At 39.3% G+C, this 26,841-nt stretch overlaps 3 protein-coding genes across 4 annotated transcripts; 1 reads left to right on the forward strand and 2 right to left on the reverse strand.

The window, feature by feature from the left end:
* Positions 1 to 8,042: 8,042 nt before the first annotated feature.
* On the reverse strand, positions 8,043 to 15,429 carry LOC309701928 (cornifelin homolog B-like). The gene is made up of 4 exons (XM_082526252.1): positions 15,322 to 15,429; positions 11,230 to 11,337; positions 10,579 to 10,724; positions 8,043 to 9,033 (listed from the first exon to the last, which is right to left on the reverse strand). The coding sequence occupies exons 2-4, from the start codon at positions 11,333 to 11,335 to the stop codon at positions 8,896 to 8,898; spliced, it is 390 nt and encodes a 129-aa protein (XP_082382378.1). The 5' UTR covers positions 11,336 to 11,337; positions 15,322 to 15,429; the 3' UTR covers positions 8,043 to 8,895.
* Positions 15,430 to 17,496: 2,067 nt separating this feature from the next.
* Positions 17,497 to 22,153, forward strand: LOC309701929 (placenta-specific gene 8 protein-like). Its single transcript, XM_082526253.1, has 4 exons — positions 17,497 to 17,525; positions 18,885 to 18,944; positions 19,064 to 19,209; positions 21,704 to 22,153. Exons 2-4 carry the CDS (start codon positions 18,887 to 18,889, stop codon positions 21,842 to 21,844), a joined length of 345 nt encoding a protein of 114 aa, XP_082382379.1. The 5' UTR covers positions 17,497 to 17,525; positions 18,885 to 18,886; the 3' UTR covers positions 21,845 to 22,153.
* A 1,192-nt stretch (positions 22,154 to 23,345) lies between these two features.
* On the reverse strand, positions 23,346 to 26,560 carry LOC309701926 (cornifelin homolog B-like). 2 transcript variants are annotated; one of them, XM_082526249.1, is made up of 4 exons: positions 26,253 to 26,560; positions 24,365 to 24,478; positions 24,061 to 24,206; positions 23,346 to 23,840 (listed from the first exon to the last, which is right to left on the reverse strand). In XM_082526249.1, the coding sequence occupies exons 2-4, from the start codon at positions 24,474 to 24,476 to the stop codon at positions 23,700 to 23,702; spliced, it is 399 nt and encodes a 132-aa protein (XP_082382375.1). In that variant the 5' UTR covers positions 24,477 to 24,478; positions 26,253 to 26,560; the 3' UTR covers positions 23,346 to 23,699. The 2 variants fall into 2 exon arrangements, with proteins under 2 accessions (XP_082382375.1, XP_082382376.1); XM_082526250.1 differs by having other exon boundaries at positions 24,365 to 24,507.
* Between the last annotated feature and the right edge of the window lie 281 nt (positions 26,561 to 26,841).

Below are 26,841 nucleotides of genomic sequence, written 5' to 3' on the forward strand. Positions count from 1 at the left end.
TATGAAATGCTATAAAAAAGAATGCAGATCACATGCCAGGCTACATTTTCAGATTTCACTTCATGCTGCAGAAACAGAAGTAATATTTTCATATGTGTTTCATCGCTGTAAAACATATACATTTTTTTAAATTATCTTTGTCAGTTTCACTCAACCCACATCAAAAATGGTTGCATCTTATCCACGGATGACCTGGGTTGTGACCACCGTCGAGGCAGCAGGGTATTGGTTTTCCCTGATCTTCAGCTCACGATGCATCTGGCACCAGACACAGTGATAACACCAAAATATTTTGCAGCAGTCATCACAGCACGAGCCCTGCAGGACAGGAAAATTGAAGAGGAAGACGAGAACTTTGTGATATATTTTGAATTTCTAACAATATCCTGTTTAGTCAGCTGACGTCTGAATGTCATGCTTAGGAATGAGAATTGAGAAATGGTGTTCAGTCATTTCAGCATACAAATCAGAGTAACATACAGCATATAGTTCAGTATACAGATGAAATTAAATGATGTTTATTTTCCATCTCTCCATTTTCTTATCCAGGGCTAAGTTGTGGGGGAGCAGCCTAACAAGAGAAGCCCAAACCTCCCTCCCCCCAGCCACTTCTTCAAGCTTGTCTGGGGCAAGCCAGCCGAAAGATATTATCTCCCCAGCATGTCCTGAGTCTGCCCTCGGTCCTCCTCCCTGTGGGATGTACCCGGAACACCTCACCCAGGAGACGCCCAGGAGGCACCCTTGTGCGATGCCTGAACCACCTCAAATGCTACTTTCAGTGTGGAGGAGCAGCAATTCTACTTTGAGCTCTTCCCAGATGACCGAACTCCTCAACCTATCTCAAAAGGAGAGGCCAGTCACCCTCCAAAGAAAATTATTTTGCTCACTACCCACAGCTCGAAAATAACAGGCAGGTTTACAGCATGAATTTGGACATTACTTTTATTTTTATTGCATAAAAAGACGAGAGCATGATGGTAAAGTGGCATCCAGGACAGAAATAACTGTATTATGCTGCTAATACAACTTCAGCTCTTTGCAAGCACCTGCACAGACAGCATGCTAACGCTAAGCTAGCCAAGAACCCAGAGTGATGCTGAAGCTGAATGAATGCTGAGCCCAGTCCAGCACCGTGGTCAAGTGAGTTGTCTTTTGTGAGCTGTGGTGAAGCAAGCTGCTGCTGAACTTCATCAGGTAACAAACAGATGAGCGGTCGGGCTGCACACCAAGTTTCTATTTAGATTGGCTTTTAATTAGATTCATGCTGTATGTTTGATTTTTGATGTATTTTATGTATTTCTGTCTTTATATTACTGTGAAGCACTTTGTGGTTTTTATCCTGTGAAGAGTGCTAGATAAATAAATTGAATTGAAATTGAATTCTATCTGGGGGGGGGTTCTTTGTTGTTTTTTTGCTATATCACAACAACAGTTGCCTCAAGGCACTTGTAATGTAAAGACCCTACAACAATACAATCCTGTTCGTGTTTCTAATGTGGAATCACCATGGTGATCGCTTTAAAGTCTCTTTGTGCTGATTTTCATTTTTGATTTGTGTTGTCGGCTTTGTGTTCATACTTAAATACTAAGAGTAAGATCAGGGAATAACTGAAGGAAGAAGGAATGAGGACATTTTACATCGAATAGAAATCCTAAACTATGAGGAGGAAACATATTAGACTTAGTAGGAAAATCTTATAAAATAGGATTTAATTCATCTTATAAGTGAATTAAATTAAAGATCTGATGGAGGAGTGAATACTGTCATAATCAAAATAATACAATGTAAGCAAAGGGTTTTTTGATATCAAGGATAGCTCCTCTGATAGAAATTGCAGGGACTGTTTGAGGTCCTGAGGACTGAGACTTAGGTGGAGTGCAGGAATTATCCAGAGGAGAGCTTGTTTGATGTTGTTGTTTTAATGGCAGCTTTTTAATGAGGTGATTTTTTTCATTGGTTGTTCTCATTGTTGAGCTGCACTGAAGCAATATTGCATTGCACTCCATCTTTAAGACAATGTAGTTCAAACCTGGCAGACATCCACCAAAAAGTGGTGGATGTCAGTATGTCTTTGGCAAAAAAAAAAAAAAAAATGCTATTCCTCAAATCACCACTCGAGAATGACTCTAAAAGTGAATCAGTCACTGCAGACCTTCGTGTTAAAAAAAACCCAACCACTTTACAGCAGGTTTAGTGCCTTTGGCTCATCTCCCCTTTTGCAATAGGAGTGGGTTTTTTGTTTGCTGTCTCATTTTATGACTTGTTAATGTCAGGGGTGTGCCGGGCTCGTTCTGCCATTTTGCACCATTTGTACTTTCTGGAGAATTCAATAAACAGTACAATAATATGACAAACGATGAGGCTTGTTATACTTTCTAACAGCCCACCCAATAAGTCTGTGCAGTAGTTAGGGTGAGTGAAGGTGTAGTATTTTGTTCATGTGTTACTTCAGTTGCACTAATTTACAAATATAACCATGTGTGCTTTGCGCCAATTAAAAGCTGCACTCAGCACTCCCTATTTTCATTTATGTGGTTACTTGTGGTTTGATGTTTCATCCACTTATGTTAACTTTATTTTTATTGATTTTGAGATTAATGCAACTACAGTCATCCTGAGTATCAATAAAATATTCATCAAACCTCATCAGCAAGTGTTGACTAATACTGAAGACATTTCTTCTGTATTTTTTTAAGCTTTGTACATACATAGTATTGCTTGAAGTTTGCATTTTTTTCTCTCTTAAAGTTTAGGGATGGGGGCATTGTTCATTGTTCAGGGGGCAGTTTAGTTAGCTTAATGTAAGCTAACTACTAAGCTAACTGCTAATTACTACTAAGCTTAATACAATACAACGGTAGCATAATTTAAGCTAAATACAATAACCTTATCCTCCACTCTCACACTTACAGGGATGTTGTAGCGCTCTCTGACAGAATTGCGAAGTAAGCAGGACACCACACAGCAAAAGTCCAGGAGTGGCATTGCGCAGCACCATCCATGTTTACTGGCTGTGTCACACTGCATGCAGGGGAAACACCAATATCCGAAGCAACCTTGAAGAAAAATGTGCAGAGATGCCATATCTGTATGAATTTACCCCAGTTTTTAATAAATTCTACAAACTCTTGCGTAACCTCTGCATTATCCTGACTTCAGATACTCTGCAAAACGACTGCAAACAAAGTCTGAGGAGGTGGTTGATGCAGAAATCACTGCTGTTTGTAGGGTTTGCTGGGTTCACTTACAGGAGTTCATATCAGAGCAGCAGTCACAGATGCCAGTGCTCCATTGCCCAGACTGCTGACTCATTGCAGTGGTGGTGACTACCACCTGGGTGGTTGAATGCTGGAAGGCCATTCCTGGAGCAAACGAAGTAGAAAATTAGACACAGATTGAAGAGAGTTTTTGTTGTCATTGTTGTTGCTTTTTCTTATGCCTTATTTCATTGTATTTATTCTTCTATGGTTTTCTCTTGTTCATTCACTAACTTAAGAGTTTTGGTCAGCTGTTGCTTTTAAATGAGATGTAGAGATGAAACCGACGTTAACGGGCTATAGTGGTTATAAACATGTAACATGCACAGCAGGGTGTTTTCTAGTGCATGTAAACCCCTAACAGGATCTTTGGCACTTGTCTGCCAATGGATCAATATAATTATACAGGCTATGGCTGGCTTGTAGGGCTGCCACACAGCCACACACTAAAAGCACTGAAAGCAGCCCGTGTTTCACTACCAACACTGGAGTCAAATCTCGTAATGTATCCGACCCCTCCCTTACTTTCCCTGTGCACTCGGGCACCTTGCAGAACAGAGTTTAGTGTGGTTGATATAGATGGACCAAAAAGAGCAAAAAGAAATTAATCGACATTTTAGCTGTCGGGACTGCTGCTGCAGCTGCACTGCAGCAACAACAACTAGTATTACAGTTTTTTACAGTCGCTAACAAGCGCCTACCCATACTTCAGATACCTTTTCTAAACTCTTAACACAGACCCACACCTACAAAACACAATTGGCCAAATGGATAATATCCTTCCCAAAAATACACTTTGTTAAATATATACTAACTCCTCATTTCAAAATTAGAACACATCTTTCTCTGCACACACTAACTGTACAAAAACACTATAAATCTGACTCAAAATGAAATTAGTCTGTCAAAGAATAACACTTGTTTTCACTTCACAAGGTACATGCAGTCAATCAAAGTACACCAGGTTTCAAAATACTGGCTATCATTGACATTACAAAAACTGCATAGACATTTATGTTTCAGTTTCACAGGTATTTGCATGCGAAACATGCAATCCACCATATTGACACCAGAAATGTCTTGGTTGGTAACTGTATGTCCACATGTACAGTAATGTTCACATTCAAAAGCATTCCAGTAAAAAGCAAACAAGTTTTTGTTTCTTTACTGTTTACCACAGGAGGTACAGTAGAAACACGGTATGATAGGACAGAGAAAGTTTTACAGTATTGCTTACAGTGAACAAAATATCCATGAAACACACAAGAGCATTCTGAACAAAAAAACAACAGCAAAAAGCCAAGATAAAAAGGGGGGGAGGGGGAGGGGGGCTATAAAAAGGCAAAAGATTTGCATCTAATCTCTGCGATCTTCAGGGTTAGGCCACATGTTTTCATCAACATCACATCTGATGTTATCCAAGTCGATGCACCTGGGATAAAACCGCCTGGTATGTCGGATCCACCGACATATCATTGCAGAAGCAGAGGTTTTTATACTGTATCTAAGGTTTGGGATATTGTTTTTGCTATTGTGGGATGTTGTGTGTTAACATTCGTAGATACTACAAAAACAGTTCATGATTTTGCTGGGAGGTATAGCTTGTCTGTTAAGAAAATGTAAGCATTGTGGAAATGTGTTCACTGACTGCATATTGGGTGAACACGACATGAAATGTGTGACTGGTATGGCCACAACAGACCGATGCTGTGCTAATTGTGTTTAGAGTTTTGCAAATGTGACAACTGTTTGGACAAACGCTTGTTAGCGACTGTAAAAAACTGTAAGTCCTCACAGTCCAGATGCTGAGACTGCTAGCACCAGCTGTGGAGAAGTGCAGGAGAAAGGACAGCAGTCGTCACTCTGTTTCCCATTCCCTTGTTAGCCTGTGTTTGTATATATTATCTCAGTCTTCCCTTGCTCTTTGTTATGTTCTCCCTCGTGCTGTGTTTTCTTCTTTTTCTGCTCTCCAGTAAGATTCCTTTTCATGAGATTATTTTTCCCTAACCTGCATTATGTTTACAAGCCTTTTCCAATCTTACTGATCAAAGGTCTTCAACTGCACACACAGTGATTTTAATGGTACTGTCCAGAAAATACTACGTCTAGATGAGCAGATTCAACTCTCTAGGGCTATTATGCAGAGCTTTGTTGCAATAGATGCTCAGGCAGTTGCTTTATATATGACAGGTGTGTAGTTTTCTGCCTGTATTTTATATTGAACCTTTTTGTGCTTTTCAAATGTCATAGTTTCCTTGTGTTTGTAAAATCCACTGATAGATCCTGTTGAGCTGTCCATGTTTGGGACAGCTCAACTGTCACATGTTTCCAATACCATCTTGTTCACGTTAGCACCCTTTGCTACAAGACTGATAAACTGCATATGAATTTATCAAGTTGATAACCAGCTTTGTGTGCTCACATAGCCTGACTGGAGATGTTGTGAGAAGTGAAGCTGTACATGAAAGATATTTCAGTTGCCCTTGCTTCATGGCACACAGCCTTCGCAAGATAAGATAAGATAAGTTACCGTGGAGGTAATAATTTCCATTTCCACGTGTTTTACCAAAAGTTGCACTGTAGTTGTAACATAATAACTTAAAACAGGGACTTTAGAGATTAATGGAGGTGCCTGGGGGATAACAAATTTATCTACACCAGTTCTGCAATGTAAGATGCACACTACACTGTACAGAGATCCATAAACTACAATTTGCTGTAATACACACACAGTGAAGTGACTCTTTTAAATTAACTGGTTGAGGTCAAACCCAACACACTTGTCCCAATCAGGATATCAGTCAACCACCTCCCTGAGCTCCACCTTCACCCCTATACTGAAACATAACACACCAAAAATAGAATAAAGAAATGTTGAACTTGTGTGAACACAAGACAATACATGGAAATTCCATGTACCTGATACCAGGCCGATTACACCCTTGGTCATGGGGCATATTATAAACTTACTTCAGATATCTTAGAAATAATATCTTAATTAATATACTAAAAAATTCCTAGCTAACATTAATCTACTTATAGTCTATTGCCAACTAGTCTAACAGTCCTATAAGATTCATTAATTTATGAGTATAAAATGCAAAACTATGCTTATAATAATTAGATGTCCAGTTTTTTGTGCTATTTTTCTTGAGGCAGTATGAAGTGCGTGTAAACCCGTGTGCTGCAAGTATTCCTCTGACTGGCTCACAACACCACACTGGGAAAATGATAGCAAACTGTACTATTAGGTCGCAAAGACTGCTAACTGCTTTAAGATGTTTGCCAGTATAGAAAGTTGTCCTTACCTTTTCTCTGCTTCTCTGAGTTATGAGTAAAATGAGAGCAAGTCCAACCTATGACTGTAAATTGTGACGGGAGTGGTCAAGTGTGGGTTGAAGGCTCTGCTCACTTTCAATTTTCAAAGAAACCACCTCTCTGACAGAGAAAGACGAACAGTTACACACGCTTTCATTCCAGGATAGATAAGAATAGATGAAACACTCAAGGCCAAAAAAGTTCAGTTCCAATAAAACGAGAGTTAAGCGTGAGAGTTACTGACCGTGTCGAGTTTTATGCAGTTTATAGTGCATCATTTATTATTACTTTATGAAAATCACCTTGCTGTGAACTTTTTGACTTGTGCTCTAGTGGTGCCTGTCTGTATTTCTGACTTCATAACATCACACTACAAAGAAAAGATCAGGCAAAAGTGCTATGGACTGTAACAGAGGGTTTATGGTCATGCACCTCTATAAAAGCAGTAGCGGAGCATTCAGATGTCTGTTAACAAAACAATTCACCCCAAGGACAGACTGTGCAATGCTCAGAGAAACACAAGAGATAAAAGTTGCAAAGTTCCATGTAAACAAACCACAAGCAAAATGTCCTTTCGACATGAAGCTTTGCTGTAGATTAAAGAATTAAAATGTTTTAAAACAGCTCAGCCAGAAAGTTCAGCAACATTTTGATTTACTCAAATCCCTCAGTCGTCATTGGTCTCTTCGGGCCCATGGCTTGTTTGGTCGGTAAACACTGCAAACCAAGCTGAGTAAGCTGTGTGGTGTCAAGTGCTGAAGTAAAATCCCCTCATTCAAATTTATTTTACTAACACGTTAAATGTAAATGAATGACTGCAGTAGAGCAGAATTTAGGGATGTCTCAATGAAACCAGGTCTGAATACAACAGCTGGATATAGTTTGATTTAGATCATCTAAGTGGGTGCCAAATATTTCTTCTTTGGTCTTGATCCTGAAGACAATGGATTCATCAGAACCAGAATATAAAAGACATTTGAGCCCTTTTAGGAGCGTTTAGGAGTTATTGTTATGCTTAAAATATTAATGAAGGGTCTGTGTAATGTCTGTACGACGGCCTGTCGGCTCAGTAGATCGAAAAGCATAATACGATTAGCTATGAAAGGTGGTCATGGTGTGTACTAGCATTGTTAATTGATGAGCGGTTTCCAACACAGAGGTGAGAGGAGTAAGGAGTTTGTGTAAGTGGGTGTCTCACGTTGCTTATAAACTCTTCCCTCATTTCACTGCCAATGAAGTTCCTTCAAAATTATTGGCTGGTGTAAAAAGTTGAATTTAATGGTATCTGGTCAAATGAAATTTATTTGATTGCTATACATTCAGCTATAACTAAGCACAGTTTCCATAAGTTTAAGCATGTGAATGAATAAACCTTTAATTTGGCATTTTTCAGTTGCATTTGTGTCATCATGTTTACAGAGGGTGAAAAATCTGTTCTTGTAAAAGTGTAAAGGGACAGACTCACGTTTGCCAAAAGACTTTTTATTTATTTTAAAGAGTACAAGAGAGCCATTAAATGAATACTAATATTTGGGTGCTGGGTGTTTAAATAAGATGCTTCTTTTTCTTATACACCAAATCCTGTCTTAGTATAAGAAAAAGGGTCAGTTTAAACACTAACTCTCAGTTCAACATATGCGCATAAAGGTTTACATACTACAAGGATTTATAGATTGTTTCCACTGTCTCCATAATTAAAAGTAAAATAACAGGTTTAATGCAGCCTGGACAGTGAACATAACAAGAGTTGCATAAATGTGGAGGCTGTGCTAACATCTGTACTGATGCAGAGGGCAGTGTTGGGCTGTATGTTTTTTAAATGTGAACCATTATAAATGAAGGATATAACTCACATCTATTAAACTATTAAACACAGGAAAAGGTTCCCCTTGTTTTGGTCACAGTAGTGGTTTTCAGGTCATCGAGGTGAGGTTATACAGGTCCCTGGGTGTGTTTCGGAGATTCCCAGGATGAGATGTAAAGTGATAAATGTGGTGATGTCTGGTGAGATTAGGTCAAACTCGTCACTTCAAAATAAGCTTCTCACAAAAATACAGTGAGCTAGCACTGTTATTTGGATCCCTGCATAACCATTCTTATTACTTGTTACATGAAATTAGCTCTGCAAACAATGAATGACAGTGAGCTAGGCTAATAACACACTACAGGTTAATTTACATTAAAGGTTAGTTTACAGCTCTCAAAATTCAACTGAGGTCAAAATGCTTTGAGATGACTGTTACATGCAGATAAAACAGAAGTGGATTGAAACATGTGGCTTTGAATGGGACACATGCCTTTGATCCAGAGCAAAACTGTTTACAGCATGGCTTGTGTGGTGATCACAGTCGAGGTGGCGGGCTGCTGGCTTTCTCTGATCTTCAGCTCGCGATGCATCTGGCACCAGACGCACGAGTAACACCAACATACCTTGCAGCAGTCATCGATGTACGAGCCCTACAGGATGGAGGAGAGGAAGCAGCAAGAGTTATCGGGATTGAATTTGTAGCTGTCGTGATTGTACCTGTTTAAATGTCCCTGTTCACGCTGCTTTGTACTGAACTGAACTGAAACTAACACGACTAGAAAGAGAAACAGGGAGGAGCGATTTTTTTCAAATCTTTATGCAACTCAAAACAACCTCTCTATTTCCTCAAAACTTTATCTGTCTGTAGCCAGTTTCCTTGCTGTTAACTGTCAGGATGTCAGTGAAGGACCACACACAAGCAGGATTTAGAGAGGTTTCCTTTCCTTCAGTGAGACAGAGGAAAATAACAGATGGAGTCTGATTTGCAGTAATTTCAATGAGCTCTGCATTGGTCTTTTTCTACCTGCTCAAAGATCCTCTATATTCACTTACTGTCAACTGTTAAATATTGGCAAACAGGGCTAATAAAAGCAGTGAGAGTAACATGAACAGTAAAAAATACTGAGTGGCAAAACATCTATGAGAGTTAGAGATTAGAATAGCTTTCCATTTCCTCTTCCTCTAATTTGGTCAGCAGGCACTTCTCTATGCTTCTCTCTCTCTCTCTGTGTTTATGAATAAAAATTAGTTTATGCCAGATGCCCTTCCTGATGCAACTCTAATGGGACTTTTGTCTCCTTCCAGGATTGAGCTAGTGCTTGTTAGCTGAATGTGTTACCCACAACCAGAGATGGGCAGTAACGCGTTACGCGTTACTTGTAAAGATTAAAACTGATAAAACAAGTTTAAAAAAAGAGACTTTTCCATTTGATTACATTTTGTATGATGGATTATGCAGAAAAAGTAGAATTGGGCTGAAAGATCTATCGCTTTATCACCTATTCAGGTTGTAAATCGTGTTTTTAAAAAGTAACTAAGTAACTAAGTAATTAATTACTTTTGAAAATAAGTAATCAGTAAAGTAATGGGATTTTTTTTTTTCAAGTAACTTGACCAACACTGCCCACAACTATATTTTGTTAATGTTAGCTTTTATCTCTACTCTACCCTATCATCAACATACTGTCATTTCGGACTCCAAATAGCCAACATGGTGAGGAACCTAAAGTTAAAGCTTTCCTCAAACCAATGAGTGACATCATAGTGATGTCACAGTGGCCACAGCCACAGGGTGAGTCATTAACCCTGGTTCCAGAAACAGAAAACATAAATCAACAGGAAGTCATGTGACTGTGAAGCCAGTCTATAGTTAATCATTTGCTTTTTATCCAGTGTGATGTTTGTTGAATAGTCGGTTGAGTAAGTTGAGAAATAACACGTATTAAAGATCTAATAATCACATCAAAAATGAGAGAGCTGGATGGAGGGCAGCCGACAGATGAGACACCAAAAGACGATGAAAGGTGAGGAAGAGGTGATATGGCACAATAAAAGAAAAAGTTATGAGAATTCAGCCATTGGGTACTGCACAATGTTTGACATTTTATATTAATTTCACTATAAAACATATGCCCTCAAATGTTTCAAAATCCTAGCAACACGCCCGCTGCCCTTCATCTCTAACCCAGCCTTACAGGGATGTTGTGGCGCTCTCTGATGGACTGACGGAGTAAGCAGGAAACCTCCCCACAAACATCCAGGAGTGGCATTGCCCAGCACCATCCATGTTTACTGGCTGTCTGACACTGCATGCAGGGGAAACACCAGAAGCCGCAGCAACCTTGAAACAAAACAGAAAAAGAGAAAATGGGGAAAAAAAGAAGGGAATAGGGAATAATCTTGCCAGTATGTAATCCTCATTTCACTAGGTTTCAGGTAGTTTTCTGGGTTTTTAAACACTTCCCCTTCTGCTCATTGTCACTTCTGTCTTCTTGTTTCCTGAGCGTGTGCCTCTGTTCTTCTTCTTATGATCTGGTGATGTTTGGTTTGGTCATTTCATTGCAAGGGTCATTCGTTACCCTGGAATATTCAGCTGCCGTTGGTTCAAATAATAACTTGCCAGTGGATTTCTGGGAGGAAGCCAGAGTAACAACAGGAAACCAGGCAGGAGAACATGCAACAGTGCTAAGCACTCCAACAGAGTGCTGCATTTAAGTTCCTGTGCCAATTAGAGAATCTCAGATTTCTGGAGAAGAGCATAATATAATCAAAAGCTCCATAATGCAACTGATTGGACAATCTGAGGAGATGGTTGATGCAGAAATGACTGCTGAGTGTTCACTTACAGCTGTTCATATCAACACAGCATTCACAGAGGTCGGTGCTCCACTGCCCAGGGTTCTGATTGGTGGTGATTGTCACCACCTGGTTGGTCTGCTGGTGGCCAGCCATGCCTGGAGGAGACAGCGTGAAGTGTGACAGAAGTTATTGCTGCTACGCATGGAGAAATCCAAGGGTAGAATTTGAGAAAGGTAACAGGCTGGTTTGTTACATATATAACAGGATGTTTCCTGATTCATTTAAATCACTACAAATAGCTGGAGTGAGATGTGCAAAGAATTTGCGTGCAGTGCACTCTTCTGTCCTCTGGACCCCATGCCACCAACCATCCTCAAATCATGCCTGTGCACTTTGTGTACCATCATGGTGGACATCATCTGAAACCAGCGGAGCCCTGTACTATGAAGTACAGTTCGGCATATCCAGAGTATCTTTCTGTTATCTGCATCAGTGGCGGAGCCGGGGGGTGGCTTACTGGGCTTAAGCCCGGGTTGTTTTGTCAGAAGCCCAGGGTCTTTTGGAGTGTAATTTTTTCATAGTTAGATGTCTGGCTGACACTGTATAAAACAAAGACTACACACAATATTCGAAGCACATAGTGCACACTGTAGGAATTTACGACTGTGCGTAAATCCCCCCTAATATTGGTATGATCCGAGCTCAGACACTAAGCGGGGCAGCTGCTGCGCTGTTAGAGAAACGCACCCAGGCAGACAGAGGAGAACTGAAGTTCGACCAGGTACCAAAGCAAATCATTCTTACTGTAAAAATAATGTAAATATGACGGTGCATCACGAAAGATTGATATCAAACAGTGAATCAGCAAACGGCGAAATGAAAAGCCGAACAACAACAATAATGTTTCTTTAGAGAGTCTTAGCTTACATGTGTGTTTATTTCATATTTTCAGTTGTTACCCTCCACGGCTAAATAAATCGGTTTCAGTAATGCACTGATATACAAGAATGGACATAAGGGGCTTCTTTCAAAGAAAAAACTCTGGTAATATTTTATATATTATGCTTTGTATGTTGTTCAGTATATATCTATGCAAAACAAGAGGAATTTCAATACACAGCAGTATATTCACAGTTTAAACCAGATATTTACATACACTTTATGGAAAACACAAGAACATTTTTTTACTGTACAACATCAATTTAGAGTAAACTTGTTTTGTTTTGGATAAATAAATATTGAAATATCTTTTGAATTAGTTAAATGTCAGAATAAAGAGAGACAGAGAGGAGTACATATACACTAAGTTTATTGTTAATTAATAAGAAACTCCAGACGATTCCATTCTGAGCTGAAGAAGCTTCTGATAGGTTAGTAGAGTCCATGTGAGTAAATTGGTGGCACACCTGTGGATGCATATAAGGCAAAACACAGAGCCTGTTTCTGTGACATGGGAAAACCAAGAGATGTCAACCAAAACACCAGGAAAAGAATTGTGGAGCTCCATAAGTGTGGCTCAAGTTTGAATACAATTTGGTGCCATTTACAATTAAGAAATACAGATAGTTTCTCTCTTTACTCTTAAAGTTAACAAATATGTTTTTGGACATTTGAGCTTAATACAACATATGTTAAAACTTCACTTGTTTTGTTTTGTTGTGGGGTTTTTTTTTTTTAGTTATGTCACACAGTGGAAATTTGTATTTATCTTGTATATTGTTTTTATTCTGATTTTTAGTGTTTATTTATGAGCGTTTTATTTGCATGGTTTTATTCTGTTTCTATTGCATGGTTTTTAGTGTTTTATGTGACATGGTTTTTATCCACTGTGGACTGGCTGCACATGGGACAAATTAGCTGATAGGGACCACCTGCTGAGGCAGGGGTGTGTCCAGAGGTGGCCTATCAGCTGTGTAAAGACCTTTTAAAAACAGGCTAGCTGGGCACTGAAAGAGAGAGGCCCCAGACTGGAAGGTTAATGTGAGATGGCAAGTGTGATGCGGCGACCAAGTCCTGACCTCATGGAACGGCAACAGTAAGAGACAACGCGTGTGATTGGCAGCAGGGCAGAGGTTTACCTCTGCCTGCATTTGTGAGTAGGGTCTCTACTGTTGTTTACTGGGTGCAGCTGGATTGGGAGAGGGTCACCATGGCCATGAGCCAGGGCCGCTTCTGGGACCATTGTTCTGGCCCCTATTTGTTATGTTGCAGGACACCGACGCAAGGGGAGCTGTGGCGGTGGTCACATCATGGATTCGGGTGCAGAACGCAAGCCGGGCTGGGAAGCGATGGGCCAGCGGAAGGACAAGAAGATGGGTGGCTCTTTCTTGTCTGCTGAAGACGGGGCTGGCGTGGACTCTGCTCTAAAGGAGGAATTCCTGGCCTGCTGATGGACCCATAATGAACATGTGGCCTAATTATAGCAGGGGGGTTTTTAGTGAATGTAGAAAATGGTAGTTTTACGGGTTTTAGAATTGTTTTTAGTAGAGGGCAAACATTTTATTACATACATTTTAAGGGTGTTTTTATTTGTGCTCCCTGGCCTAGTAATAAACTGTTTCTGATCAGACCTGCTTCCTCTCTGTGCCCGTGGTATCTGACTCGCTTGCTCCCCCTTGTATTTTAAAGAATCTTTCTTTTTAGCGTGGCATTCTGGCGCGACCGCTTTAGTGTATCCGCCGCGCGCTACAGTTATTTATTTTGTTTGTTTTTGTTTGTTTGCTTCTTGCTTTTGGTTGTTGCATCTCCGTATTTGCTGTTATAAAATGCAAAATCTAATAAATACTTGAATTATAAAAAAAACAAATATGTTTTTTATATTTATCAATCTAAAAATAATTAACATTTAGTCTGATTTGATGTTACAATTAAAAAAGTGTTTTTATCTGAAGAGTATGTAAATATCTGGTTTCACCGTATCATAGGTACTCATGTATCTCATACCTAGTGTTTCTTTTTAGGTTTGTTATTTTTCAAATTCTATATTTATTAAGTTTTGCAGGCTTGTTTGCACAACAAGGCTAAATAATTATATAAACTTTTCTCAATCGAAATATTGTACTTTGGTAGAATTAAAAAAACAAGTGTAGTGCAGGTCTATGGTGATTTTAGTGCTATCATCTAGTTTTGATTGTGGTTCTGTTTTGGTTAAGTCCTCAGTAGTCCTGATTTTGAACTGTTGTAGTCCTGTTTTAATTCTAGATCAGTTCTGGGTCTGGTTGAATTGGTGTTTAGTCCTCGTGTCTTGATACAGCCCCGACTTTGTTCTGCCTCGCTGCTTAATTAAAAAACTAGTTTAAGGTGTCCTGCATATGTGATATATTTTATTTCCTATATGAAGTCATTCTTTTTTTGAACAAAACTCAAAACAGAGCCTATTAATCTTTCAGTCATTTCTACCCCCCCCCCCCCCCCCCCCCCCCAAAAAAAAAAAATCCCACATGCACACTACCCTTTTGGGCTAAGCCCCGGGTGTTTCAAATGTCTGGCTCCGCCTCTGTCCTACAGTATGTCCTCCACTCTTGTGGAGGCCTGTCTGTGAGGTAAATGGCAAGAATATGTGAACTAAAAATCACAGTGTGACCAGAAATGAGGGTTGAAATGAGAGGAGATTTCAGACTGTCCAGATTTATGTGCATTTCACATTTATTTGCATATTAAATGTGAACAGTTCATTAGTGGCCAAGCTTATGACCACTAAGGACTGTTTCGTACATTGATGATTTATTCAAACAATCAAAACATGCGTGAGAGATACGCATTAACAAATAAAGGCGGGGGCAGAATTCTGTTTGGTGTCCTTGATTAAGATAAAGGCATTTCTGGTCGCTCCCTTATTTCCTACAAGAACAGAGTTTACATCAGATGACCCTTCCCTCAACCCAGACTTGGAACTAGCATTATGTGTACACTAGCTTCTGACCCAGCTTGGACAGGAATCCCCAAAAACCAAACATCAATAATTAGTGTCAAGCAAGACAAATTACTAGATTTGACAGAATAGATAGACTATATGGCAAACTATGGTTAAACCAGGCTGGAAAAAAAAACATTGAATGTCTTGTCCCCCCACAAGCTTTACATGTTAATCACTACACAGAAATACTAAGCTGTTCATCAATATGAAAAGTTAGTCTTACCGTTTCTCTGATTCTCTGAGCGTTGAAAAAAAATTAGATGAAGTTGAGAAATCCCAGCACTAAACTGGAAATGAGAGAGGGGGGTGTGGACACACTAGCTTCTAGGGGTGGGGCCAGAAGCAGGACGTGGAGATGGGGGGGTGAGGGTACTAGCTCCTGCCATGAAATATGATTATCCTCCTATTGTCCCCTGACTGAAGCCATTGGACTGTCCATTCATTTTCTTCCACTTATCTATTTTGCAGCCATGACTGGAGTGTATCTCAGCTGCTATAGCACCAGAGGCAGGGTACAGCCCATGGACAGGCTAACACAGAGAGCCCTGTGATAGACTGTGATACAGTACACAGAGAACCCCCTCCACAGTCATGAGGAAAGATGTAAACTGCACTCAGAAAGGCCCCAAAGGGCCAGAGTAATTGAAACCAGGAACTTCTTGCTTTGAGTTAATGGTACTAACCACACAGCACTGTGCATGAGTACTATTAGTCTCACGGTCCCTAACGCCATTAGATGAGCGCATAGACAGGAGCAGCATGGATCTGAGTACATTTCCTCAAGCACTTTACTTTGTTGTAATGTACTATTTAAGTTTGTCCATGTTATGTTGCTTTCTACTTTTACTGCGCTGTATTCTGGATGCAATTACTGTACTACTGCACCATGCTATTTCTTTTAAAGCTTTAGTTTGCTGACTAGTGGGGTTTACACATTATGGAGTCACCAGCTTAGCAAGTGCAACACACTATCCATACTATCCATATCCAGGTATGTGTGTATGTATGTTTATGCGTATGTGTATGTGTGGGGTCAAGATGTGACCCTGTGAAGACTCCCCAAAGCTGTTGCCAGGAGTCTAGTGGTCCATCTAAACAAAGGGGTAGATATACGTGTGTTTGCTATACCATATATCAGCAAGAGAAGATACGACCTCTCCTAGGAGGTGTGTGATCCATGCCAGAACACTCTGAAGAGGAGTGAACGCACTCCCCTCTTCATGCTACACAGAGTTGTTACAGACCTCCTAGGATGAGACATTCTTCCAATATGCAATCAACTATATACTTCTAAGAATATATAAATATATATTTCTAAGCATAAATGTCAATCCAACAAAACAAACCTGACATATTTTATCATATAAACCATCCCACAGAGCAACCAAGCAGCAAGCCGCTCCCACTTGAGCTCAACCAGACTAAAAGTTAAGCGCCATCTGATGATGCTACTGACGAGTTTTTGCTTTCTCCTTTCAGAAGCTATCTCATATCATCCAACTCTCTGGTCGTATTAAAGGTCAATTTTCTTCAATAAGATTTGATAAGAATAATTCATTACATAGATCGAGTCACTAGTTCTACCAATGTGAAAATGAAGGTGCTCTATTTTTCCCAAATTTCCATATGTTTTTGCAAAAGAAATAATAAAAACTAATAATCCTCCTCCTTGTAAATGAACATTTTTACAGTCTTTGTTGCACACTCTATGTCATGACCTGGGTGTCACGGGCCACTGAACCCTGACAGTCTATCCCTTTTAATAAAATTAATAAAATTAAGCATTTATGTTTCTTAACATCTCCACCTGTTCATCTTAAGGATGGTTTATTATTTTTTTTTACCAGATTTTGTTAGCTTGTCATTTGATGACTCACCTAATAGCTTTAAGTGAGTATTTGAACTAAAGTGACATTAACACACCTGAGCTAAAGGTTTAATCGGTAACATCACATGACCTAATTGAACAAGTGAGAGCGAACATGTTAATGAATGTGAAAATGCTAATGTGCTGATAGATGGTTCAGTGGCTGTTCACGACCATTTAATGACCAAAATAGTGTCAGTCAAATATTTTGTTTGTTTTTTTAAAACAACAACAACAGTCACTGGGTTTTTCCTTCCTCTGTAAGAGACGGTCTGACCAAATATCTAGTCACTGTGGTGTTTTTTGCCTGGGGACATTTACCCGGGGACAAATTTATCTTTTTCATCCATATTTCAAATACTTTTGCTACAATGTTTCTGTGTTACCACATGCAAACTAGTTATTTTACATTTACACTAGCTGAATGACTGTGTGTCGTGAATTCTGTGTTTCCCTGTGTGAACAGGTGGGGTGTGTCTATGTGTGTGTGTATTAGTTAAATGTTGGGTTTTCTACCCTTCATCTCATTTTTCTTCAAAGTTCACCAAACCAGAAACCAGGTAAGAAAGACTTTCTATAAAAATGAACAGCTTGAAACATTCAACAATGTTTCTGAAGCTTACTGCACTGTTGTATCGTTTTTCTCAGTCATTTTCAAGTGAGCTGATGAACCAGTGTACTCAAGTGATGCTGAGTAAAACAAGGGGGATTTTTAAAGGTTTTCATATCTTCACAGAATTAGAAAGAAAATTCTGGAGTCTACTTATCATAATTACTCATGGGTCAGTAAAAGAGAGGATGAACATTAAGTAACAAATGTTGTTATAACCATCCTTCAATTTTATCGCAAGATATTTAAAAGAATGAGACTGATGACAGGTTGTACTGAAAGATATGCAAACAAGTTCAAATAGCTTCTGAAGTCACTCCAATCCAATATCTGATAAAGAAACCCTAAAATGAAGATGTAAAACTGACCTCTTCAGTCTATAAAGTTTCTCTTTGAAAATAATGATTTATCTTCTTCTCCTGTCCTCTCTTTGTTACACCTTTATTTTTCTGTGTGCCACATTAGTGGGTTTTATTTATACAGCAGCTGTTCATTTAGCTCACAGACACATTTTGTGACACACTACACAGAGACCTTTTGGGAGTCGGGTGATATTAAAGTAGAGTGAGTTTCCAGTTTAAGAAGGTTCATGCTGCGTCCTATTGTGTGGCTGTCTAGCCAGACGCTGAAGTACTGAAACTAGTACTGAAAACTTCAACTATACAGCTGCACCATGGACACGTCACAGGAATGACAAGAAAAGGTGTGAGCAGGCTGTGGAATATTTTCTTATTACTGAACATGTATCTCCACGATGTCACTGAAAGCAGGGCTGCAGCACATGGTTCGGTCTAGCAACGTGCATTAACCTGCCTGTTAGATATAAGAGTGCAGCTGAACAGCAGATACTGCACCTGCAGTTATAGTACAACAACACATTTTTCAGGTTATTGCAAAACTTTGTTTTTAATCATTTCATTTGCTTGTTTTTTTTAAGTTATTCAAAAAGGGTTTGAAGACACAGCCACACAACATCCATTAAAGCACACAGACTATTACCAGACAATTACATTAAAAGATATATATGAACAATAATGTTTGCCATGTACATGTGTGTACGTACATCTGTGTGTAAATTCCTTGCCACTTGTTGGCAAACTTTTTTGTCTGTATTGCACGCAGATCATTTCTACATCTGCTTCCAGGTTTTTGTAGTGATTTACGTGGACCAGTTCGAGCTGTAACACAAGCAGCATGTTGAGAGCAATAGTTTTAACCAGTCTGTACCTTTCTCATATTCTAGCAGTGATAATCTTTATGACGGCATTAACCCTTCACTCTGTGTCTGTTTCTGCCTTGTTTCTTCCAGGGATGAGTGCAATGAATTGGAGCACCGGCATCTGTGACTGTTGCTCTGATATGAGCTCCTGTAAGTTAATCATTCAAATCCTACAAACAGCAGTTTCTCTGACTGTTTTTGCAATAAGGTAGCAGAGTGCAATGTAATAACTAGTAATGAAACACAAATGTCTCTGTGTATTTTTCTAGGTTGCTACGGATATTGGTGTTTCCCCTGCATGCAGTGTCAGACAGCCAGTAAAAATGGATGGTGTTGCGCAATGCCACTCCTGGACATTTGCTGTGTGGTGTCCTGCTTACTCCGTCAGTCCATCAGAAAGCGCTACAACATTGTTGTAAGTCTGGGTTAGGGATGGAGGGGCGTATGTTAAACAGTGTGTAACAGATTGATGACCCCACTGGGACGTCTAGCCTTAGTTTGTGAACCATTTTAAAGTTTTCACTATTGTTTGTTTTGCTTTGTGGATCCAGAAATGCCTGTTTTTGGGGTGGAGAAACAGTTCGATGTTAAAACTTCACATTAGCAAAACTGCATCCCTTAATGCAGCCGTCCCCAACCCTCGGACCATGGACCAGTACCGGTCCGTGAGTCGTTTGGTACCGAGCCGCGAGAGTTGATGCTCAGGTGTGAAATTTATGGTTTTCATGGTTTTTATCATTTTTATCGTTAACTCTGTTTCCCTGAGTCTTTTCCCGTGTGTTATAAATAAATGTTCTTTTTTGGTACCGGTGCTGGTTTTATTTTGTTGTATTTATCTGTGACACCTTAAAGGCCGTAAAAATATTGTCGGACATAAACTGGTCCATTGCGCAACAAAGGTTGGAGACCGCTGCCTTAATTTATAGGGATTTCTGTAGGGTTTAATTAGTAAAATGTGCACATTTGCATATTCAAGTTACTGAATCAAGAGACGATGAAGGATGATGAATGTAGGGTAGTAGGGTATTATACTTTATATTTGTATTCTTTCATGTCCTCTTTAAGTACTCAACCATCCAAAGCAACAGACACAGGTGAAAACAAGAGTGCAGCCAGGGTGGGGTGGGTGGAGATGAGTGTTGACAGAAGGATTTCTGCAAGAGTGAAAATGAAGATTTACAAGATGATGGTTAGGCCTGCTGTGGTGGATGGGTTGCAAAACTACTGACAGAAAAACAGAAGGCCGAGCTGAAGATAAGTTAGGTTAAGTCACCTTATCATTCAGTGGCATCAGTAAACTGAGTGGGATGACATTTTTTAGGGACTAGCTTGCATCCAAATTAGAAAAAGAGGAAATGGAAAGTTATCCAAATTTGAACTCTCTTATTTGTCTGCATACGGAAGAAATCTGCACCTGTGGCTGCTTGTTTTAAAAAACTCTCAGATATTTGGTTATCCAGGTGGGGACAATGGAAAGCAAACATGGCCTACCTTTTACTTGATGGTGTACACTGTTGCTGTTGAGGGGTGGCTGCTGCTTCTGCTGCTGATAACAAGTGTTATCAGATAAAAATAAAATGCAAAGATTGGTGACAGCAATGGAATCATAAGACAACAGATGAAAATAAACTAGGCTTTGTCTGTGAATCACTCTTTGCTTCTCTCCCTCCTTCCATCTCCTCATCTGAGCTATCGAGCTCCACTCGCTGTCCATCTGAGAACAAGGCACAATTTGCTATTGCTTTAAACTATTATTTAATTATCCAAACTGAATAACTTTTGCACCTAATCCGTAATAAAGTAATAATAGAAAAATGTTATTGAACCAAATCATTGCAGCTGTGTTTGTACCAGCAATGCAACAACTGGTACGTGTGTTATTGTTACCTACTCTTTTTAATCCAGCTGGTGAAGGATCCACTGCCTTTAGCAGCCTCACACAGCTCCTTTTGACACTGTTTTCTCCTCATATCCTTACAGGGCATGTCTGGACAATGTTATAACATGAATAATAATTTTAAAAAATCTATACACATAAAACATGCACACGTAGACACACACACATACAGTGACATTTTATACCTTCTCCAGTCCAATATGGCCACAAGTTTTCTTCCAGAATCCTTCTCCTATTATTTATTCCTAGTGCTCTGATATTAAAGTAATAAAAATAAAATAATGTATTTATGATGATTCAGTGATTGTTTAACTGTCCACTCTGTGCAGGCAGAAAGCTTATTAAATGTTTAAACTGTAGAGATACAATAATTTTGCTGCTGTAAATTCAGCATTTTGTCATATTTGAAATATAAATCTAATATCATCTGTTTCTTAATGTATTTTTGAAAATACAGTGGGGGGGTTTCATAATATTGTAATTATAATAATCCATAATTATGTGGATATGTATATTAGTTAGTTTTTATTGAAATATAAGCCCTGTAGAAATTTATTTCAATTCATCAGTTGCCACAGAAGAACAACTGACCACTACATAATAAGCTAATATGCTATAGACTATAGTGTGAGCTGTACACCTAGTTTCCTTTGCATCAATCTGCGTCTGCATCTCCCAATTAAGTTGTGTTTCTCCTACAACTCCACAACGCTCAGGAGGCAAAAGCAATCCACGTTTTCTTTGTGAGTTGATTCCCGGCTCATAACCAGCGCGTTCTACCTTCAAGGACAATCATTGGTTAAATGGTAGTGATGTGACTGATGCAAGCCAGATCCTTTTATTTAGCAAAATTGTGATTAATAGTTAAATATTATTGTTGAGGGGCCCAGGCAGGACTCCACACCGCACATGCCTGCATGACAGCTTCATTAAATTAAATTACAGTAACTCCTTCTGCTTCATTGCTTCATCCTCTCCCTCACTCTCTTCTTCCTTTTTCTCCATCCTGCAGGGCTCGTTCGTTGATGATGCCAGCAATGTGATTTTCTGTCACCCATGCGCCTGGTGCCAGATGTATCGTGAGCTGAACATCAGGGAAAACCAGCAGCCTGCTAACTCATCAGTGGTCACCACTCAGGTGGTCCGTGGATAAGATACAACCACTTTTGATGTTCAGGACCTGTTGTGGTTTTGGGGTTTGTTTAGTTTTTTGCACGTAAGAAGGGATTAGTTCAGTTTGCCAAAGAGAATCAAGTAGCATAGCGTCCTATCTGCTTTCATTTTCAGAGCCCTGCACAGCTCATTACTACAGTGTAGTCATTAGCTCCGACCATCAAGTGTGGTTCCATGTTCCATGTTAGTTTTCTTTCATACAGTTTTAAACACTTGAGCTTTAAAATTAGATTTTTTTTAAAGGTTTCATTGACATATCAGGTGGTGGTTGTTATCTCAGGGAAGGTTTTAATCTGACTAATAAAATCTCTGTGCTTAATAAAACTTGATTGCTCTTGGTGTAATTTTTCTTGAGTTTAACCTGTGTTCATATAAAATCTCTTCAATTAAATGAAGGATCGGTTTCTGCTGAAACTTCAGCTTGGACTACATGAAACTGAAAAACTTAAGAATGAATGTGTTAACCAAGGCACGAATACTAAAATGAATAAAATAAACACACTATTAAGTAATTAATTAAATATCAGTTCATTTCATTGAAAACATCTGATACGTTATTAATTTATTTAGTTCCCATTTTAATTAATTAATTTGATTGATGTGGTTTATTCATTTTGACACTTGTAGGCCTCCATACTCAGAAAGCTGTTGTGAAATGCTCAACATAAATCTATTAAAAATGAAGAATTGCAGCTGGCTAGTTCTACAAAGCCTTTGATTTGATGGAGAAACACAAATAAAAACTGGTTTAATGAAACAGCTCGTACAAAGATTGTCAGCCTGTTGATATGACTATAAACACTTTAACCCATAAAATACTGCAGGAAATATTTATCTATCTATCACCTCATGGGGAGATATATTAACCATTCATTTTACCCCAAGCTACTGAATGTTAGAAACAAAATAATGGCGAAAGAAAGAAGGTGAGGCTGTGCTAACATCAACGTTACTGTAGAGGGCACTGTTGGGCTGCCCAAAGAAGGTCTTCAGTTATTTGTTTATCTTTTAATGCCACTAGTATATATGTTTTTATGTTGTTATACTTCTAAATGAAAAGGGTTGAGACAAACATATCTGATGCAGCATATTTAAACAGGCGATCCAGAAACAGATGCTGGATACAAACATCCACACATACATCAAGAAACTACAGTAACAGCAGACAATATGCTGAACAAGAACACACCAAGAACCATAAGAAAGAGAAGGAAGGCAATACGTGGGTGACTGTAAAAATTATTGCAGCACAGACAGAGTCTGTTTAATTATAAATGAGCTAAACGTTGCTAAGGCGACCATGATCTAAAACTACTGTGTGGTTTTGGCCACAGACAAACAGTTTTGATGCAGGTCATTTTGGCTTTTGTATTTAGGGTTTGAGAAAAGGGTGAAAGGTTTGAAGACATGTTTTCATACATTTGTGTAAAAAAGGTGAAAGAATGCATTAGACAGGTGTCTATGAATGCTTTATTTTAGCATAGCTTAAACCCAGTTGGGGAACGATTGGAAGAAAGTGATGATATTATACGCTATGTCATGATATATCCTCAATTTTAATGCACTAACAAAGCATTTATGAAAAGTTCAAACATCTTCGTAATAAAAATGTTCTAAAAGTAAAGCAACTAATGTGGCTGTCACGTATCACCTACACCATGCTAGCACTCGCAATGACCTCTGCAATGCTATGAAAAAGCAGATACAAAGGGGCTACATTTCTTTGCTTTCATTTCAAGCTGTACAAACAACTAAATGTTTTTTAATTGCAATATTATGACAAATAAGTTTAATTAAGAAAAAGTGACATGCACTTGACACACGAGGTTGATATTCTATCCATGGATGACCTGCGTGGTGACCACCGTCAAGATGGCAGGTGCCTGCCTGGCCCTGATTTTCAGCTCACGATGCATCTGGCACCAAGCACACTCGTAACACCAAAATATTTGACAGCAGTCGGCACAGGATGAACCCTGCAAATGAGGAGAGAAGAAGGAGAGAGGATCACGCAGCAGGAGTTAATGTAGTCTCTCTGAAGCTGTCGTGGTTGCAACAGTTTAAAATGTTGTTGTATACAACATTAAAAACAGGGCTGCGATATTATCTCACTTTGGGCTTGTTAAGTTTAACTTTAATTCTTATTTCCAATAAAAATAGGTTTCACTTTCAATTTTACTGGTCATCCAGCCTTACAGGGATGTTGTAGCGCTCCCTGATGGACTTGCGGAATAAGTAGGACACCACACAGCAACCGTCCAGGAGAGGCAAGACGCAGCACCATCCATGTCTACTGACTGTCTCACACTGCATGCAGGGGAAACACCAAAGACCATAGCAACCTTGAGGGAAGAAAAACTCACAGAGATGTAAGATATCCTTGAGTTTGTAACAGTTTTCATTAACGTCTCCTTTCATGACCTGCATCTTGTGTTTTCAAAATAGCACAGAGTTGATGCAGAAATCACTGCTGTTTGTAAAATTTGCTGGCTTCACTTACAGGTGTGCATATCAGAGCAGCAATTACAGAGGTTGGTGCTCCATCGTCCGGAGTTTTTATTAGTGGTGGCGACCGTCACTACCTGGATGGGTTGCTGGTAGACAGCAGCCATGGCTGGAAGATAGAAATGCCAAAGCTAGAATCTGAAAAAGTCAATAGACTGGTGTAAAACATTACTGTCTACAGCGCTGTTTCTGTAACGTGCACAGCACAGTGTTTCCTGGTGCAAGCAACCCTCTACAAGGATCTTTGCACGCTTTAGACGGCCATTTCTAAAGTCTAGAACCTATGGATATCACCAAATACTGTTCAGAGTCCAGACCTCAACATAAGATCCACTATTTTGGAGTAATTTCTCCATCACACCTGTTTCCACTGATTTTCAGTGCAATTCTTGTGTAACTTGAAAGATCTCAGTCTTTTCTGTCTGTTTTGTTTCCTTAAGAACAGCTTCTTAACAGCCTCACTTCCACTCAGACCATTTCTGATGAGGCTTCAGTGAACCGTAGATGGATCAACTGAAGGGCCAGAGGTATCTCTGCATACTTGGGTTTGGATCTGACATGTTTTATTAGGCTGTGTAGACATAACACTGGTTCATCCTTTGGGTTAGGTGTATTTTTTATGCTTAAATGATTCATAGGTCAGTGTGAAGTGGCTTACAAACAAAAAGCATTCCTTTGAAAATGGTCAGGTACAAGAGATAGACTAAAGATGAGTGGAAAAGCAGACAAAGAGGACTTTACTCATATTTCCTCCATAATAAAACATCCTTTGTCTATGTAGTAACTCCAAAACACTATGTGATGCAGAACTTGGCCTTTTTAGTCTTAATGGGCTCACTGTGGCTGCTCAGCTTTCCTCTCAGAGTCCAAAGACACAGATTTGAGGTTCACTGTTGATTTTAAATTGACGGTATACAGCCAATAGCACACCTGCAGGTGTGCTTGCAAAGCAGACAAAGCTCCGTGTGATCGTGTTTGAAAGGTGAAGGTGGCCTTCGGTCCAGTTCCTTTGTTATACAGCACATTGTTCACAGTTTGAGAGTTTAGCTAACTTTGAGTTAATATGAGCATCGGCCCAAACATCAGCAAGAACAGGAGTAGCTTTGTATTTGTATCGAGCCTTAAATTTGACATGTTATTATTTTCTGACTTCCTAATTTAAATTACTTAATTAACCACAAAAAACACAAACTTTCACTAGCTCGTGGAATAACTAAGATGCTGGCATGTAAAGGTAATTTCAGTGTTATTGCTCTTTGGTCAAGAAGCTGTTTGAATTTTAAAGCTTTTTTGTTTGCATGTCTTTCATTACATACTTCTGCTTTTAAATATCCTAATACAAAATTTAGGGATTTGCATAAAATTGAAGTCATTAAAATACATTAGTTATATCCTAAATGCTTATAACCTTCCTGTGGTCACAGTAAAGATTGTTTCTTTTAATGTCTACTTTGTTCCTGTTTCGCTGAGGGAATAAAATGCTGTTGTTGCACATGTAAGCTCACAGCATCTTTATGTTTTGAGTTTCATTAACAGAAGTTCTACATGTCACCAGCTGAGAAAAATGACACCAAACAGCATCACAAATTCAGAAAGAATGCTGACTGCTTCAAGATGTTTTTCTTACCTGTTCTCTGGTTCTTTGAGCTTTGATAAAAATCAGAGGAAGTGCTACTTAAAACTAAAACTTGTGAGGGGAGGGGTGTTGTGAGGGAACAAGGCTCTGCACTCTTTCAGTCCTGCAAAGGGTCACACACTTTTTAATTTAACGACAGAGAAGATACAAAGTCACAGAATAAACAAGGAGAAATGTCACAGTTCTGGGTCAGTTTTACTTCTCCCCCTGTCTCGTTAGCCCTATTACTTCCAGCTGTGTTCCCCACCTGTTTGTAATCTCCCCGTGTTCTTCTGTGTGTGTTTAAGTTGTGTCTTCTTATGTTGTAGTCGCTGGTCCGTCTGTGTACCCACCGTGCTTCATCCGTGTGTTCTTCCTGCTGTCCGTCATCTGCCTCTGCTCACCCGCCCTCATATTCGTGTTCTTGTTCATGTTTAATTGTTCTCAGTTTAGATTATCTTCAGTCCCGTTTGCTGTTTTCTACTTGTATTTTATTTTTACAATAAACCTCCTTCGCACCTCCATGAGTGCCTGCAATTGGATCTTCCGTGATTTTTCTCCACACAGCTCATCCCACTCGCCGTAACAGGAAAGAAGTCAACTTCCTGAAGAGCAAGGCTTAAAATGGACCTCATCAAGTTTCATGCACATTACATGCACATTATTATTATTATTACATGCACATTATTATTATTATTACATGCACATTATTACATTACTCTTTCTCTTATGAAAATCTGACTGGTGCTCTGAGCGGTGTGCTAAGACGAGGTGTACATTCCTGTGAAAACCTAAGTGCACCCTTGCTGCTTCAACAGGAACCATGAGGGTGAGCAGCAGCCAGGTGTTATTAATCA

This window comes from Aulonocara stuartgranti (genome assembly GCF_965226115.1).
Source record: "Aulonocara stuartgranti genome assembly, chromosome: 3".
In the NCBI taxonomy this organism is placed as follows: domain Eukaryota; kingdom Metazoa; phylum Chordata; class Actinopteri; order Cichliformes; family Cichlidae; genus Aulonocara; species Aulonocara stuartgranti.

Coding starts and splice junctions, on each gene's coding strand:
- LOC309701928 (XM_082526252.1), bottom strand. CDS start 11,335: ATGGCTGGCCACCAGCAGACCAACCAGGTGGTGACAATCACCACCAAT. Junction 10,725..11,229: donor CTGTGTTGATATGAACAGCT/GTAAGTGAACAC, acceptor TTTTGTTTCAAG/GTTGCTGCGGCTTCTGGTGT. Junction 9,034..10,578: donor GAGAGCGCCACAACATCCCT/GTAAGGCTGGGT, acceptor TCCATCCTGTAG/GGCTCGTACATCGATGACTG.
- LOC309701929 (XM_082526253.1), top strand. CDS start 18,887: ATGAGTGCAATGAATTGGAGCACCGGCATCTGTGACTGTTGCTCTGAT. Junction 18,945..19,063: donor TTGCTCTGATATGAGCTCCT/GTAAGTTAATCA, acceptor GTATTTTTCTAG/GTTGCTACGGATATTGGTGT. Junction 19,210..21,703: donor GAAAGCGCTACAACATTGTT/GTAAGTCTGGGT, acceptor TCCATCCTGCAG/GGCTCGTTCGTTGATGATGC.
- LOC309701926 (XM_082526249.1), bottom strand. CDS start 24,476: ATGGCTGCTGTCTACCAGCAACCCATCCAGGTAGTGACGGTCGCCACC. Junction 24,207..24,364: donor CTGCTCTGATATGCACACCT/GTAAGTGAAGCC, acceptor TCTTCCCTCAAG/GTTGCTATGGTCTTTGGTGT. Junction 23,841..24,060: donor GGGAGCGCTACAACATCCCT/GTAAGGCTGGAT, acceptor CCTCATTTGCAG/GGTTCATCCTGTGCCGACTG.